General features: G+C 38.8%; 1 protein-coding gene across 1 annotated transcript in view; it reads left to right on the plus strand.

The window, feature by feature from the left end:
* The first annotated feature begins 16,335 nt into the window (after positions 1-16,335).
* The window catches only part of col24a1 (collagen type XXIV alpha 1 chain), an 86,391-nt gene continuing 84,678 nt past the window's right edge, over positions 16,336-18,048 (plus strand). Inside the window, exon 1 of the mRNA XM_023340042.1 lies at positions 16,336-16,881. Within this exon, the coding sequence (XP_023195810.1) occupies positions 16,829-16,881 (53 nt within the window). The 5' untranslated portion in view covers positions 16,336-16,828. The remainder of the gene's footprint in view (positions 16,882-18,048) is intronic.

The raw sequence follows: 18,048 nt of genomic DNA on the forward strand, positions 1-18,048 counted from the left end.
GGTTTGTTTCTTTTACATCACAGAAGTTTTTGGTTACTTTTTTTCCTTGTTTTCCCTCAAAGCTAGTGATTTTAATACCAGGTACAAGAAACATTTTTTAATTTTTCCTTTTAGAAAGAGAGCCAACAAGAGCTGTCAAAGCCTTGTTGGTATGAGTAGAATTTTGAAAAGCTTACTGTAACAAGATTTATGACATTTTCTAACTTTACGCAAAATATATATATATATATATATATATATTTTTTTTTATTATTATTATTCTATTTTATATACTGAGTTGTTTATAGGCTGGAAACATCGTCAGCCGCCAATGAGCAAGGTAAATCTTGGCCAGATTAACGTGACATCAAAAGGGAACACAGAGAGAAATGAGAAAATATTGCTGCAAGGAAGCAAGGCTACCCAGAGAAAAGCCACTCATCCAAATGGAGAACACACAAAGGCTACACATTAAGAGTCTGCCTAGAATTTGAAACCATGTTGAGAAATAAACGTTTGTTGACAACTGGAGCATTATGGTATCCAGCCACAGGTTCCCAAAATGTCAGAAATACTGTCTCAACCTCAACTCAGTTATCCTTTTCTTTCTGCCATGGTCATAAACTTTGGTTTCTGTGTCTGCAATTGTGCCAGTGTTGTCTGGCTGAAGGTGTGATGTGTGATTAGGCATGTAGAAAAGGATCTGGTGAGACATTTCACACCTTGGGGGCATCGTAATGGGGGATTGACAACTGGTTGATAAACAGAGTCCACCTGGCTGAGAGCTGAAGCCCTTTGCACAGTCATGGTTTACAGATCAAAGGAGCAAATCCCTCCAGCCAATCGCATTCTCCACCTCCTACGCCTTTTCCTCTTTAAACTCCTCAAAGTGCTTCAACTCTCAAAGTGTTTGACAGTTTGCAAAATCCTCTCAATGAAACACTTCTCACCCTTGCTCCAGTGGACGCCTGAAGTACCTGTTTCACCTGATTCCAATGGCGAACCCTGAAACCCCGATTGTGGGATTTTCCAACTCATTAGCTCTGCTCAGTCAAGTGGAGGAGGCTGCAGATTCCTTCCAGCCCAGGTTCATCAACATGGCCTGTGGCTCCCGCTGTGAGGCAATAAGAGAAAGGAAGGTCCAGCCATTAGACACTGCTGCGATTTTGTTTAGTGTGAAATCAGATGAGAAGGGGGAGGACAAGGCTAGAAGATGGGAGTGCTAATCAAAGGTCACAGATGGGTTGGGATGGGGTCGGATTTGGGCAGCAACGCAGCATCTCACCTTAATGCGGTGCAGAGTATTAACACAGCTTAGCGATGTAGTTACAGGAGTGTTAACGCCTGTCAGTTACATGGCTACTGGTCTTTGCAACAGGTGTCTGTTTGACCCTAGACCTGATGCTCTCTCAGGATTTGTTTACACAAGATCGCTGTCTGGAAGCTGCTGATACTTTTGGATGTTGACTGGGGAAAAGTTTCATATTTAGACGGTATTGTGTCGAGATTATCAAAACACCTTGAATCCACTGTAGTTGTCATGCCAGGGCACTATATGGCGCTGTAGTTTTAGCATGTTCTTCTTTGCCTCAGTATCTGCAAAAAACACAAAGTCCATCTCTGTTGAACTTTACACACACAGTACGATATGATCCATAATTTTTTACAGACATCTGCCTGTACATGCGTAGAACAAACCTACAGCCTTTCATTCTGTGCATGTGGGCTGGCAATTAGTTGGCAATTTTATAGAAGAACTATGGATTCAATACATTTAAATAACACAGATTAACAACTTGAAATGAGGTTACTGTCATGGTTAAATGTGAATCCAATCCTCAGGTCTCAAATCTTTTCTTAAAGGTCTTATTCCAGCGCCAACCTTTATTTAGCTCCTTTCAACTTCCCTTAAACTCTTACCATCTTCTTGGAACTCAGTAGCTACTTTCCATTTAAAGTTAAACAAGTTTACTTTTTTGTAAGATCAATGTTTTAAATCTGCAGGACAGACGTGAGTCAGCCAGGTCTCTTTAGTTAGAATTTTTTAAAGCTGTTGAGCATTTAAAGGATTAGCTGAGAGAAAGTTGGCAACTATCTCTGAAAAGACTTTGTCCTTCAAAGTGTTACTGGAAACCTGACAGATCAGTAAGTGCTAAACTCTAAATAGTATCTGGATTAGATTCCTGGATACATTAGTTAAACTATCTTCATCTTAGTATTTATCCAAGACTTCCAAGTAAAAAAAGATTGAAGTTTTATTCAACAAATGTAGGCTCCTTGTGGAAGAAGCTTGTAATTTTCTTTTTTTTTTCTTGATTAAAGCCTTTGATGTTGTTCATGTATTTTCTACTTGTTTTAGATGGATTTGGAATAAAAAAACAAAAGGGATTTACATGGCCTAGAAAAATAAGAAGACTAGGTGTCCTTCTTCCTGAGTTGTAAATAGATGAGTCAGACTGGACAGGCAGTCAGAGTGCCTCAAATGATAACATAGTATTATCTAACTCTAAAACATAATGATGATCCACAGGGCAAAGAGCAACATTGTGAACAAGTCAACCCTAGACAGGATGCATAATGATGGAATCTGGAAGAGTTTGCTCTCCCTGTGTGTGCGAAGAGTTATTTATTTTTTATTTGTTCCTACTGAGCCTCACAAGGAACAATGAGAAAATGCATAAAGAAGTAAATGGATCCAGACTCACGCTTGCAATATCATGCAAATCTTCAAAATATCGAGTTGATTTGCTTGATGTGTTACTTCGGTCTGCAATTCTATTTTGACATGTGTTTTCCCTAAAGTTATCACCACGGCGACGTTTACGTTTTGAAGTACTGAAGATATGACACCAAATCAGTTAGTTATGGTGACATGCGCAAACACAGAAACTGTAACTAATTGGTCCTTAATTAGTCTAATTAGGTGAAACATATCAACAGAAAACGCAGCATAGATCTTAGTAACACCTGCTAAACTTTCCTGGTTGCTGCAGATGAGCGTTAATGAATCAAACCAAAACTCTGAAGTAGAGTAGAGTTTACATTGAATGAGTCTTCATGTGCTAAAAACTCCCTTGAGATTTCGCTCCCTCATATGAAACCAGCATCTTGTGCCAAGCACTGATTTAATGTGTTTATAGTTTAGGCCAAGCTCAAAATAAAAATCTAGAAGTTGCACTCATGGATGTGTGTTCTCCATTGTTATAGTTTAATTATATCTCTTGTAATTTACCATAATTAAATGTTAAACATTTTTGAGCGATCTCGTAAAAGACTTGCAAGACTTTTGCAAGATCTTGTGAAAGCAAAGTCAGGATCTTTTTTTTTCTCTCCTTGTGACTCAGTTCCCTTTCTCACTCCTGAAACCTAACTGGTTATACTAACTGGACCCTAGAAGCAAATCTGACTGTTACGGAAGCCTTTATACACTTAAGGTATATTTCACAACAATTACTACAATATTACTACACTTTCATACTCAAGGGATGTAAATGGTGCTGGATGCCAGTCGGGTTGAAAGGCAGAGGAATACCAATTGGAACTATAATTGAGAAGAAAAAGAAATGTTGAATGTTGACATAAATGCAGTAATGTCTGTTAATTGCTCAGTACATAATCTAATATGTCTTATTCTTGATCATATAAGTTCCATCACAGAATCTCAATTTGAGTCTGGTCTATTTTTGAACTGGGCCGTTCTAATAAATGAACACACTCTGATCAAAATTGCTTTATTATAGGTCTAGTTGCCATGTGGTTGCCATTAGATATCTCTGAAGCTCTTCTTGGCTGGTCTGTGAATTTAGGACGACAACCATGCTCTTCTCATTTTTGAATCATGTATTGATCTGTGCTTCATGAGACATTTAGCGCTTAGAATGTTGCTTTAACATAAGTTAAACATTGGTAAACATACTGTATATTAACTTCTCACTGTGAATGAGCTTCTGTGACAGGGTTAAAATATGCTTGAAGAAGAAGCTGACTGAGTTATTCTGAAGCAAAAAATAAATAAATAAAAAAATTCTTGAAAATGGGCTACGGTTGTGAAATCACAGACAGATAGAGGTGGGTCATCTTGTTCCATTTAGGCTGATTCCCTACAATTTAGCTCAGTGTTTTCAAGAAGAGAATCCACTACATGTGGTGAACTACCAGCAGGCAGAGTACAACATGCAGGGCAGCGGGAATAGTTAGATACCTTCACTGCCACAGGCGGCTCATTAGAGGATAATTATTCACAGATCACCATTGTCTAAACAAAAATGTCTCTTTCCTCCCTGAAATTACTGTTTGACTTTGTACTTCACCTTGGAGCTGTTCTTATTTTTTTAAGTTTGACTCTGTGCTGTACTTTTTATACATTTTCTTACTTTAGAGGAAATCTGTTTTGTCAGCTTGGAAAGAATCAAGTCTTTTTCATGTTTACATTTTTTTTTTTATCTCTGGTATTTTGGCTAAATTCTGACACAAGACAATTGTCAGGTGACATGACATTTCTTGTAGAAATTTAAAAACTATTCTAAGTTGGTTTTTAATGCGTCTTTTTTTAAACAACCCTTTGTTGCAAATTTTAACATACAAAGGAAGAAGTGAGTGAAAGTTTCTACCAGTGAACACTTTAAGGGAAAACTCATCCCTTTCCTTTGCTCAGCCACTCTCATTACACAATACGTCTACATCTGATCTGCACACTGTTGTGGCTTTTCAGTATTTGGGTTTCCAGTATCCAGCAAAGTCAGTCAACTAAAAACAGTGCAGAAGTCACGACATTGTTGAACTCAGGCCAGTCTCTGTCTGGTGCACTTGTACAAATCATTTTTTAAAATTATATTCCTAACAGGGTGTGTGACAAGGAAGAAAACAACATTCATGTTGTTTAACAACTGATGTTATTTTAAAACCTAAGGTACATGTAAGAGCACAAGACTGATATGAAAAGTTGTTATTTACTTAATGCTCCAGCTTTGGTTTCGTATATGGCACCACATAATAATAATAATATCCTGTATAATATTTTTATTTCACAGATTCAGCAAATAATTAGATAAAAATACTAACAGCAGTCCTCTTGATTGTCACTATTCTCATATTTATCAACTTCCTTTAACCATGTGGCGTGATATATTTTCATCATTTAACATATTCTAATTAACTACAGAAGAAAATACTAAATAGTGTTTAGTATTTTAGTGTTTAGTATATAATTAAAGGCACATTTAGAATGTGCCTTTAATTTTGCTTGGAAAACTTTATAGTGTAAGAAACCCTTGGGTTGTTTTAGATTTAGGCATGCATGTTGGTCAAAAATATCATTCTTGGTGGGTTTTCCTTCAGTAATGACGTACTCTGAAATAAAATCCCTGTTCTTGTAAAACAGACCTCAGTAATCAAACAAAATTGTTTAAATTAAAGACATATTTGCATAGATTAAAAGACAGAATTTCAGATTTGAAAAAAATTACACTTTGTTATTCTGAAGAACAAAGATTTTTTCCATATGCAATTTATGGAGTGTGTCGACTTTAATCATAATTTTATTCTCAAATTGTATTTGACAATCAGAGTAAGCATATGCTAAGCGGAAAGACTGCAAATGTCTTTATAGAGTTTGGTGGAAAGCATAACCAAAATGTCAGCTAGGAAAAAACTGAAAGCAATATGCCTGGCCGGAAATGAACACCAGCTTTATTCCTAATGTGCAGAAACAAGCATTTACTTAAGTTATGAAAATATCACAAAGATTGGGGAATGACATACAAAATGCAAAACATAAATCATTATCATTAAATCATTAAAAAAGATTTGTTATTTAATTAATTTGTGAAAGAGAAGGGACTTTCAAAGGTTATTTTTAGGAAAGATATACCAAGAAACTGACAGGCTCAGTGAACAGTTTGGGTCTCAGTCTGATTAAAAATTTATAGACCGTGGCGAGGCTGTAGACTAAAATTTATTATCTCCCCGTTTTTTGTTTTTTTTAACAAGCATTTCAAAGTTTGACCTTAGTTGCTGGGATGTTCACTCCCGAGGAGATTGACAACTGTACTAAATGTTTTCCACTAGTGGCTGATTTTTCACTTTGGCACTACAGACTTTGACTAGGTTACCTACTTAAGCACTCTTCAGAATTGCTGTTATCGAGTGAGAAAGATAATGTAAACAAGTCACTGTTTTTTAGACCAGGACACTGAGCTGGGAAGTGAGTCATCATGAGATAATGAATCATGATAGAAAGAAACAGATTCTGGAAACGTAGATAAAATCAGCTTCCACCTTAGGGTTCACTCAGCCTTAGTGATAGGCTCTAGGTAGATACTTGGAGTACAGCCTTTGTCGGTCCGTTTAAAAAAAAAAAAGTCAGTTTAGATGGTTTGAGGATCTGAACAGAATGCCTCCAGAATGCAATTTGATGATTGTTTTGGGGCACATCCTACTGGAAGAAGATCAGGAGTTATGTCCAGAACCCTGGAAAGGTGTTGGGATCCTCCATAATAAGCAATGAATGGTTGGATGGAGAGGTGAGATAAAATAAAATACATTTTCTTTGGATGCAATACAATCACTGTTGAGGCAATTCTTAAACTTGCATCTTTTTATCCTAGAGTTGACATTGATCATTGCTCTTCTTGCTTTTGTAAAACTGACACGTGCCCAGGCGCCTACACATATAAGGTCATGATTATGAAGTGTTTCGTTGCCAGTCAGTCGCACCAAAGCTGGCTGTAACCATAGCAGCAAACACATGAGGTAGTGGAGATTGTCCATGACTGACTGTTGCTTGGCTTTTTATCTTGAGCTCTGGCTGACAGGTGGTTCAGCTTTGGTCCGTCAGCCTCCAGGGAAGGAAAGTCTGAGCTATTTTTGTCTTGGTGACAACAGACTTTGACATGGAGTAGTTGATGGATGAGTGATAATCTGATTGTGAAAAGCATTTAGCCAGACCTGGTTATCTCCTCCTACAATGAACCTAAAGTTGCACTCCCTCCCTCACTCCCACTGTGTTGCACCTCAGTTGAGACAGGGAACAATTTTGGGGGCATTTCTTTTTAAGCTTTATAGGGACACTTTATTTTTTTGTGTCCTTCCATGAAACAAAGAGACTGTCTGCTTTCCATTTCTTTTTTGGTTTGAAGTCTTCAAATCAAATCAAATCAAATTTTATTTGTATAGCACATTACAGCAGCAAGGCATTTCAAAGTGCTTTACATCATATCAAACACAGAAACACAAAGCAACATAGAATCAACAATCAAAACATGACATTAAGTCAAGTTCCATCAATAAATTTGTAATTGATTACGTTTCAAATACAATCCGAAACAAGTGGGTTTTTAGTCAAGATTTAAAGGAAGTCAGTGTTTCAGCTGTTTTACAATTTTCTGGACGTTTGCTCCAAATTTGTGGTGCATAGATGCTGAATGCTGCTTCTCCTCGTTTGGTTCTGGTTCTGGGGATGCAGAGCAAAGTCCGACCCAACTCTCCAGTCGATTCAGTAATATGTCATGGTCAACAGTGTCAAAAGCTGCACTGAGGTCCAACAGAACCAGCACTGTGGTTCTCCCACAGTCCGTATTTATATGGATATCATTGAACACTTTTACGAGGGCGGTCTCTGTGCTGTGGTGAGCACGAAAACCAGACTGGAAGGAGTCAAAGAGGTTGGTTATCGTTAGGAAGCTAGTTAATTGTTTAAACACAGCTTTTTCAATAACTTTGCTGTGAATGGGAGGTTGGAGATTGACCTGTAATTCTGCAGCAGTGATTTGTTCAGATTGTTCTATTTTATCAGTGGTTTGATTCAACAATTATATTTTGAGTTTCTAACTGCTTTGTAAGGCTGTAGTTTTTGCTATAGATAAAAAAGTGGTAGTGATCTAAAGACAGGAAGATCAGCTACATTTCCTTTAACTGACCTTAAATAGGTGCCAAAAAAATCAATCATAACATGAAAACTGCATATTTCTCACCATGTTTTTCTGTTTTTTAATTTTGAGTTTTTTGGCACTGAACATCTTTTAGCCAGACTTCTTGAAAGCAAGAAGCTTGTAAAACCCAGAAAGAGTTTTGCTAACCTCACAAGAGTTTCCTGTGGTAGAACGATAATGGTTCATTTGCAAATAGTAACCAATACGTTCCATGTCTGAAGATGGATTTTTTTTTTTAAATAAATGGAGATGACAATTACGTCCTGTGCAGAATCACCTTCTGCTAAAATGAATAATTGCATGATGAATAACAGACATAATGACATCCAGACTGACAGAGTGGGCAGGATGGGCTTTGACCTCTGATGTGAAGCAGCTCTGGGGTCAGCGCGGACATGCGAAATATTTCTGTCTCCCTTAAAGTGAGGGAATGGCAGCAGTAAGATGGTGTGAAGACATTTTTCTCTGAACAGGGAGGATGTATTGCTGAACTTAGTTGAAAGTAACACCAAGGTTACTGCCCTGCACCACTCCATCTGCAGTCTAATGTTGTCACTCTCATATTTGCACCATCCCCTCTAACATATTCTATATGGTTTAAACTCAGAACAGCAAACACAACAGGGACATATATGTTAGAAAATTGATGTCAGAATACCAGTAAATGTCTTATTTATGGAGTAGTGCCTCATTTACTGAACCAATAAAGGGACTTGTTCCTAACAGCTTTCCTGATTAAACTTCTGTGGTGAAATTGCTATGATTTGTTATTGTTGTGGCATTACACCAACATCCACGTGTAAATCCTGCTGTAGCATCAGTGGTTTACCCACAATATGAGACTGGAAACTCCAAAGGGAGTTAGCCACTAATTACTCACAGACTGGTCTTGGTATTTTTCCAAGCAATTTAATGCAACATTTCTGGTCCTACTACAGCTTTGGATGCAACCAAAATGATCTCACCAAGGAGCAGAAACAAAATATCCACAATCTCCTTACCAGCAAACACAATGCCATTATCACATAGAGTTTGTTATACAGTATTAATCTCCGGTTCAGGTTGGTGAGAAGCATCCACATAGACGAATTAAATTTGAGATCCAAAATGCATTTCTTATGTTTCTGAGAAGAATTCCTGGAGCTGTGTTTTACGATGAGGACAGCGGACACGAAGCCTCCGACATATATTGGAAAATTCTGTCGATTTCGAACAAATATCTGAATGCAGATACGATACTGCTGGAAGGTAGCAGCAAAGAACCCATTTTGTATTGTTTTGTTTATATCTTCAAGACTTGCAGAGAAATGGTCATTGGGATTTTGGACACTGTGGGCTGGGATGGACGTACAGATGCTGGTTTCATACTTAACAAATCTGAACAGTGAAGAGAGGAATTTGATACTTTAGACACTTTGCTCAAAGATTGCAAATTAAAATATTAGCCTGGCTCTATAGAAAGGTGGTCAACTCTGACATCAAGCTCCTTGATAATTCGAGTACCTGTAAGAAATATTCAGAAAAAATTACATAATGTATGAGAGGTTTTTGTGTTTTTAAGGAAAGCTTTTCCAAACTGTTTGACTATGTCAGGCATATATCTTGCCTAGATGCTGGCAATGGCTTTGGAGGGAATGTACACATAAGTATAAAATGCAAACATTATGTAAAGTGTGATAACACCTGCCGCAAACACTACATGGATACATAATTGATGAGCAGGAACCCATAAATAATACGTCTTTGACCCTCTGAGGCTTTATCATCACTTTATCATTGCATAAAGATTAGCATCATCAGCCCTGGCATCACTTCACACATAAAAAAGACATGGGATTAGGCCAAAATTGCAAGGAGACTATTAGTATCACTGAGATACGAGTCAACATGCCTTTCAACCTGCTCTCTCAACCCTCCGCTTCTAAAAAAAAAAAAATTAAATAGGATTTTGTTTGAAGCACATTGTAGTTAGCAAGCATAAAGCCAGTCTCTGTTCCATGGCCAGCTCCTTTGAGACCTCACGCCAGGCAGAGGATGAGCCCCAGAGATGAAAGTGAGGTCAAAGTGGCTTATTTTCTTCTTCTTCTCTGGCTACTCTTCTCTTCCTTTCAAACTGGGAAAAGGCAAAGCTTTAGAAAATGTTTGATAGATCAGTGTTGATAAAATTGATCTTAGCCATTTTTGGCGAAGTGCAGAAGCACCAGACTTTCTTAATTATAAGTGAGAATCATGCATCCTATCAAACTAGATCAGTTTTACAAAATCCAGACCATAACAAAGAGACACAAATAGCAATACTGATAAGCGAAACAAGTTTCTTTATCTGTTAAATGACCACACAACAAATTTTGAAGACTTGTGTAAATAAACACCCAAAATTTAGATCTGGTGAAAATGTAGAAAATCATTGAAGATTTCTGATATATATTCTGGAGTTCATGACAAAAATAGAAGGATAGAGTGTCCTATCATTAGAAACATTAACAGTTCGTTGCAAAATAATTCAGTCTTAGGTATTTCCTAAGTATGTCACGTTGCAAGCTTGGTGACATAATTACAGCTGAAGCTTGATTGTAATATGTCTACAGCAGCTTTAACACATAGAAATCATTGTTCTTTGCAATATAAGTGTCTATGAATAAACCATTACCCCTTGGAACCGCCAGTTGAACTGGTAAGCTCAGTTCACATCATTTACTGTTCAATAAATTTTATTTCAGGCCTCTGTGTCTGCTTTTAAGTCTCTCTATGTGGGTCAGAAAACTACCATTAAACATGACAAGATCTGTGGCTGGATTTTAGGGTGTTTGTTTTGCTGTCCAGTCTGAAATGCTTTGCAAGCCTCTAGTTGGTTTTCATCAAACGTTAACCTGCATTTAGCTCCATTTATCTCTCAGTAAACCCTTACCAACCTCACTGTCCTTGCTAAAGAAAATCATAACCACCACATTATGCTGTCAACAACAGTTTTCACCATTGCTATGGTAAAATCTGTTAGTTGTCCTACAACGTTAGGTTAGTTGTTGTAATGTGATAAAATGTGATAAAATTAAGGGCATTAATAGCTTTGCAAAGCACCATACATGCAGCATAGTTCAAAAGGTTTGATGTCTGATCTAACTCAGTAGATTCAGACAGCAAAAGAAAGACTCCAGAAATTGAAGAAACTGAAAGAAGATCAGGGATTTAAAACTGGACAGAAACCACTTTTAGGTAAAACATACTTGACAGCAACTTGGAACCACTTGTGTACCTTTATCTAAGGGAAAAATCTCTGATCTAATGAGCCAATAAACTCAGAGGACTGGTAGAGATCGTATGACAGAATTTCTCAGCAGCCGCGGCACAGAAACTAATCAAGATAAAACAGGAATTAACTCCTAATACAAAGAGTTTCTTGAGGAAAAACAACTCCTATGGGTCAGTGATTCACCCATCAATACCGTGATGACCCAAAGCAAACGGATGATACTGCATGAAGCTGCCAAAGGATTAGGTGGTTCAAAGAAAGCACAAACTCAAATCTCAAGAACATTATCATCACCTGTAGAGCCACCTGAAGACGGAAGCCTGCAGGTGCTTCTCATCCAGTTTCAGGAAGCTTTGGAATATTTGCCAGAAATAATTGAACAAAGAGCCAGGATTTAGCTATGCAAAGCCTGCACAGACCTAACCAAGATGTACAACGCAAATCCAAATTTATGAGAGCGCTCCACAGAGCAACTTCCTGCCGGGGTTCCTCTGAAACAAAACATTTGCTTAGCTCAGAGATTGCATACTTTTTCTTTTCACACTACAGATGGGAAAGCCAAAGGAATTCCACTTTAGGTGAGGGCCGGTGACGCAAAAGTGGAAATGAAGCAGGGAAAATAAATTAATTACATCTACTGTAATGGAAAAACAAGGTTTGACTTTTATCTCTCCCGATTTTAATTTCTTGTGTGTCAAGCATTTATTTTTGTTGGAGGCATGATGAAATTCATGTGCAGACACGGCTATGGTTTCCTACAGATGTAAACTTATGTTGAAGAAAACACTCACTTATTAAACATCCAACGGGCTAATTTATGGAGCCGTGGCATATGATTTAGGTTGCGCTAAGATTCCGCTGCTTTTTAAAAGTTGACAAATGAGCTTGTTTTTGTGGGCTGGGGCCGACTTACACTCAGCATGTGCAAAACTAATTACACATACACAAGCGTTTCTTTTGCTTCAGCCGCACAGTAAGTTTTGGAGAGCAGTCTCTTTCTGGTGAACTCCTTCCAATAAAGAAAGACTGTAAAAGATGTTTGCTCTTAAAGAAATAATGAGTTTACATAAAGTAAGTGAAAATCGAGTTATGATTTTTAATGAACCATAAGCTAACTTGGAGTTGTTTCTTGAAGTCAGAACTGTCAAAAAACATTACAACTAAAGTAAAAGACACTTTTCCAGTGAACACCATGTGTGTTCCTCATCTGTGCCCTCTCTCCACCCCTGTGACCCCAGTAGGAGCCTTCACTTTCCCTGCATGCCTCCACACTTTCTCCCTGCCTGAGCACCCCCTTCGCCCTGCACTCCCCTGGCCCCTCTCTCCCCACTTTCCCATGATCCCTTCAAAGCCCTGCTGCCCACCACACACACACATCTCGCTCACACACGTGCCCTTAGATAGAACATTGTTTCAGCTATTCGGTGCTCCATGTTTCACCATCTGTTGAGCACTCCCCCAGCTGTTGCCCACTCTCTCCTTTGCTGGGGAAAATAAGAGCCTTACAAGGCGGTGACACGCACACAGGACAGAAATTATACATGGCCCTGTCTGCTAATTAGAGACAGAGGCAGGTTCAGGATTTTGTCTGTCTGCAGGTAGTCAGCATTTAAAGAGACACATGCTGCATTTAAAGCAGACACTGAAAAGATGTTGCACTTATAAGGAACACTTAAAGTGCCTTTGCAAGCATAATTCAAACTTTAAAGCTGCAGTGTGTAGATTTTACAAATAATATGGTTTTTAATATATTTGTTAAAACTGCCACTATTTTTGTTACAGTATAATGAGACTAATAATCTGTGGGTAAAAATCAAGCCACTCTTCCTCCTCCATGTGGTCCTACTACCACCTGCAGAAATGCGACACTCCTGATCAGAAACAACCAATCAGAACCAGGAGGAGGGTTTTAGTGCTGTCAATCAATAAGTAGTAACACCTTGTTCAAAAAATGCAGTTTCACATTATACACTAATTTCCATACAGCTAAAAATCCACCTCGTCCTAGAGCTTGTTGAATTGAAAACGTGAACTTTTCTGTAATTGGCATGCTTCCATTAAGCACATTTATTTTCGCCATTTCAGTTTGCGCATTAGAAACACAGCAATGTAACAATGTTACAATGTTACATTGTTACTCTGGTCTGTCACATAAAATTGTGAGTTAAATACATTGAAAGAGAATGTGAAAAGGCTCATGGGCTATGAATACTGGAAAACATTTTAAATCCACTGTGCGTGCTGCATTTTGTTCAAAATGCAAATGCACAAAACACAACCAAAAAAGGCTATAGATTCTTCCCCCGCTTTACAACTGACAGAGTCTCTTTTCATCCTGATTCTTCCTTTGTCTTCACTCTGCTTGGATAATTCACCAATGAGGTTTAAAGTCAAGATGCTCCCGAAATTTACAAGCTGTGGCTTAATTTGAAATGTTATTCTGAGAGGCAGGACGGACTCCTTCCAGGACGTTTGGATCAAGGCCCTCCAATAGGAAGCTCTGAAGCTGAAAGTGTTGAAAGAATAGGAATTTGCTTGTAGGGATATGTACTCACATCTGCTGGGTCAGAGGCCTCAACCAAGCCGTGTCCAAAAGCACAAATCATTTCTTTATTGTTTTCATAAGCCTAACACCAGCACACTGCCAGTAAATGCAACATTTAATGAAAAATACAAAATGAATATGGAAAGATCTGGTTTGAAGATGCAACTGATGTCAGAGCTGTTTATTGCTTCATAATGTCTTTCTGTTCTTAGGATATTTGCTGTTGCATTTGATCATCTAGCTGTGCAGACCACATGCTGAGAGATCAGCATGTGATCAGAGCGATGTCTGGACATTGTGCACTTCTAAGCCACTGTTAGTGAGGCAACGGGTCTGCAATGTGATTCAGATTTAATTACAGATCATTGACTTGTCACCTAACAGGAAACACCTCTGAGACTCCGGCAGGGAGACACCAGACATTTCAGGAGGATCAGCATAAACTCATCTGCTTTTGCAGCCTCATCACGAGAGAAAAATGAGACAAGAGGTGATTTTAATTATCCGTCACTGTTTGGGCCCAAGGTCCTGATGCTCAGCGCACGCCGAACTGATTAGCACGCATCTGGACACAAGGCAAAAAGAAGCAATTCGTCTAGAAAAGTTTGCTTTTAAACTAAGGATTTTTTTTTTGGAAAACATTTTATAATACAATAAAAATGTTTTACAAGGCTGCCTGGCCATATGGGAATCTGTAACTTTATCAAAGGTCTATTAATATAATCCACATTGTTGCTTCTTGCTCTGTTTTTGCATCCCAGAATCATGGTTTCCCAGCAATGCAGACTGACATCTGCTCAGAACATTGTTAGAACAGGTAGATGGCAAAGCCAGAGAGAAGAGCGCACCCTGTGCACATCGTCTTTTCTGAGAGACCATCTTCTTTGATGAATTTGAGTGATTGACCCAAAGCAGAAGACATTTAAACATCTCTGCCTTTAGTTGCTGACAACATGAAAGCTTTTAATAACTTCCCTGTTTATGCAGACTGTACGTTAGCCTGACATTTCTGTGTCAGGCTGACCTTTCATACATTTGGTCATTAAATCTACTTATTCTTTTTGTTGTAACCAAAGTGGAAAACCGTGTGAGTTCCATCTGGCACCAAAATCAGACACTGTAACATCCCACCCGCCTCCTGAACTGCAAACCATATGGACCGTCTCTCAGTCCGGGCCCATGTGTCGGCCGTCCAGAGGAGGATGCTGAGTTGTGTTTGATGTGTGTGTGGGGGGCGATGGGGTGGAGGTTGGATCTCCTCTAGGGAGATCCAACGGGGTGGAGGTTGGATCTCCTCTAGGGAGATCCAACGGGGTGGAGGTTGGATCTCCTCTGGGGACTTACAGAACTGTGTTTTGCTGGAATTAGAACCTGTTTGGGCAAATCTGCAGCAGACAGTGGTTTGCAGTGATGTGAAAAGAAAATGAAAAGGAGTTCTTTCAAAAATGAATCAATGCCAGCAGAGATGTTTTATGACAACATTAAAATGCAATCATTAAATGTCTGCAGCAGGAGCTCTGAGAAGATCCAAACTCCTCAAACTAGGTTGCCACAAACATTAATTTATTTTATTGGGATTTTATGTGACTGAACTAGCACATAAAAATATGTGTGGTCAAACAGAATCCAACTGGCAGGTTTTGGATAAAGTTAGGGAGCAATTCAAAGCATTATCTCAAGGTTCAATCAATAATCTGAAAATGGAACGAGTTTGGCACAAGCGCACACTCACCTGGCGGTCCACCTCAGTTGGCTGGGTGCGCAGCAGAGCATTAACGGTAAGTCTGCAACTCTATAAATCTGTCCTCTGAAACAAAAGTTGCAAGAAGAGTTATTGTGAGTTACTGTATCGTTAAATTAGAACAAAGTTAAACTTTACAACTTACATGAGCAGAAAGATAACACTCCACATGTTTCATGGTGAAGCATGGTAGTGGCTGCATCATGGGGTGGATGTTTATCTTCAGCAGAGACAGGGAAGCATGGTTACGGGTTGTTCTGTTTCTGAAAAGACGTGAAATGGAATCTACGGTATGGCCTCTACTTTTATTTTTATTTGTCTTATTTTTACAACTCATGCCAGTGTTGGGTTAGGTTGTAAAAAAGAACATTTATGTCTTTTGACTCTAACTCAAAAACTGACAGGGTTTTCAATCAGTACAATCAGTTCAATCAGTATTTGCGCTAGACAAATGTGTTATGTAAGGTAACACTTAAAAAACAATAAATATTAAATAAATCCACTTGAGGATCATTCAAGCATCTTAAAGCAACCATTTTTTGGCAGTGAAATATTAAAAGTGGACCATTAGAATAAAGCATTAAAGAACTTCATCTTCAAAAATTAGAGTTAGATGTTGAATCATCCCCAGTCTTCCCTACAAAGGATTAGATTGCTTATTATATTATCAGCAGTTGTTAATAAGGATCATAATTTATTGCTTGCACGAGTCAGATCAGAGTATTCCCTGAAAGCTGCTTCTACCCTTTGCGAAGTGCACAAGCAGCGGAAGCGCATTAACCGTGTTTTAATGTAACAGTAGATGAAGACATCAGACATCCAAAGACCACAACCCAAAACTCTACGCGTGATGTCACGGAGAAGTCTGATGAAACCCAACACCACCAGCTGGTTTAGAGTTGTGATGGGGTGAATGCGGGTCCACTCGCATCGCTGCAAGTCGAGGCACATAGCTGGAACCAGCGCCTGGAGGAGAAGACGCACACAAGTCCGTCTCATGTTGTGGTGATAGACCAAACCGAAGACATTATCTGCATCCGTCAGAGCAACCGCGTCGATCCAGCCACAGGTCTACTTGCTGTCAAAGCCGCTTCCTTTTTTTTTACTCCCTCAAGTTTGCTGTTGTTGCGCGTCTTCACTTTGGATAGCAACAGCCAGACTAACCTCCTGCGCGCCGCAGAGCGCACTAGGTTTTCTGGACTTTTTGAAAAGGGGGAGACATCTCACCTCAGGAATTCGGTGCGATGAAGAATTTCTGAGGGCTTCTCGGTCCACTTAAACGCTTCCTTTTGAGCGTTTCCGAAGGGTCAGCCCATGTGCAGGCATCCCATTGAGTGTAATTCTATTTTCGCCCAGATCTCTGCTTCCTGGACAAATGCATACAAATGCATTTAGGAGCCCAACGGACAAGGAGTGGACACGTTTCCGCGGCTGCAACGTAAGTTTCAAGTACAGCAGTGCATTTCCCTGCCTGTATGCACATTTAACTCCAATAGCTCCATTAGCTTTCTGATTGGCTGTAGAACACTGGTCTGTAATAAAGGTGCCATTCTGATCTTACTTTATTTTTTAAATTAATTTATGATTTTTTTTCTGTAACTGCATTGTCATCCCCATTTAGAGCTGATAACTGCATTTCTATTGTACTTACATTTGAACTTTAAACGTTTTGGAAACCTTTTTGTCACATAATGTTTCATACTTGACTACAGAAATCTATGACCTGCATAATCTGTGAGAAACTGGAGTTGTGTAGAGTTTGGAGTAAAATGCAGAGGCTGGAGCAGAAAGATGAATGAGCACGCCTTGGGAGGAATTAAAAATAAATATTTCTAGCATGGGGATAAATCATTTGGGTGATGAGTGTTTGAGGTGGAAAGAGTTTAATTTTGGCAGCCTAACTAAAATTCCTCATGGAAGTGTGTGTTATGACGTTTGTCATGTAAGGTTTTGTTGTCCTGTTACATGCAGCTGCCACTCTAGAATATCAGGACTGTGTTGGAGCAAAAAGGGGCATTAAGCAGCAAATTTAATGTCCTTTATTTGAAGTGAGTCCAAACTGTCTTGGAAATCTCTTCCAGAAAACATCTGAAAAAGGAAGATGAGATCACAAAGGCCTCTGTTCCACTCTGAGACATCCCATTTTTTAATAATTGAGAGTAAAACTGAGCAACCTGATCTGACTGGGACTGACTGTGTGGCTCCTGAAACCCCCCTCTGTTAGAGGCATAGCTCCTCCAATACTACTGGCAACATTTTGACTATATGCAGTCTTGCCTAAGGGATGAGCAAGTGTTTGATCACCACTTAGGCAAACACTTGCTTATAAGTAAATTGACTCTCAAGGCAGAATTTATAATCACCCATCCATTGTCTACCAGTTTTTTTGTGCAGGGTCCCAGCTGTTTGTGGGACATATAAGGTGTATTTCAAAACAATTAATGGTTTTTGAACACATTGTTTTGTATTTTACAATCAGAAACTTCCATATATTTTAGTGACATTTTATGTGGTTGGCCAAAATCAATTCATAGAAGTATGAAGTGGAAGGAAAATTATAGAGATTAAATGTTTTTTTTTTTATAAAAAAAAACATTCAAAAAGT

This window comes from Xiphophorus maculatus, chromosome 9, assembly GCF_002775205.1.
Source record: "Xiphophorus maculatus strain JP 163 A chromosome 9, X_maculatus-5.0-male, whole genome shotgun sequence".
Lineage (NCBI taxonomy): Eukaryota > Metazoa > Chordata > Actinopteri > Cyprinodontiformes > Poeciliidae > Xiphophorus > Xiphophorus maculatus.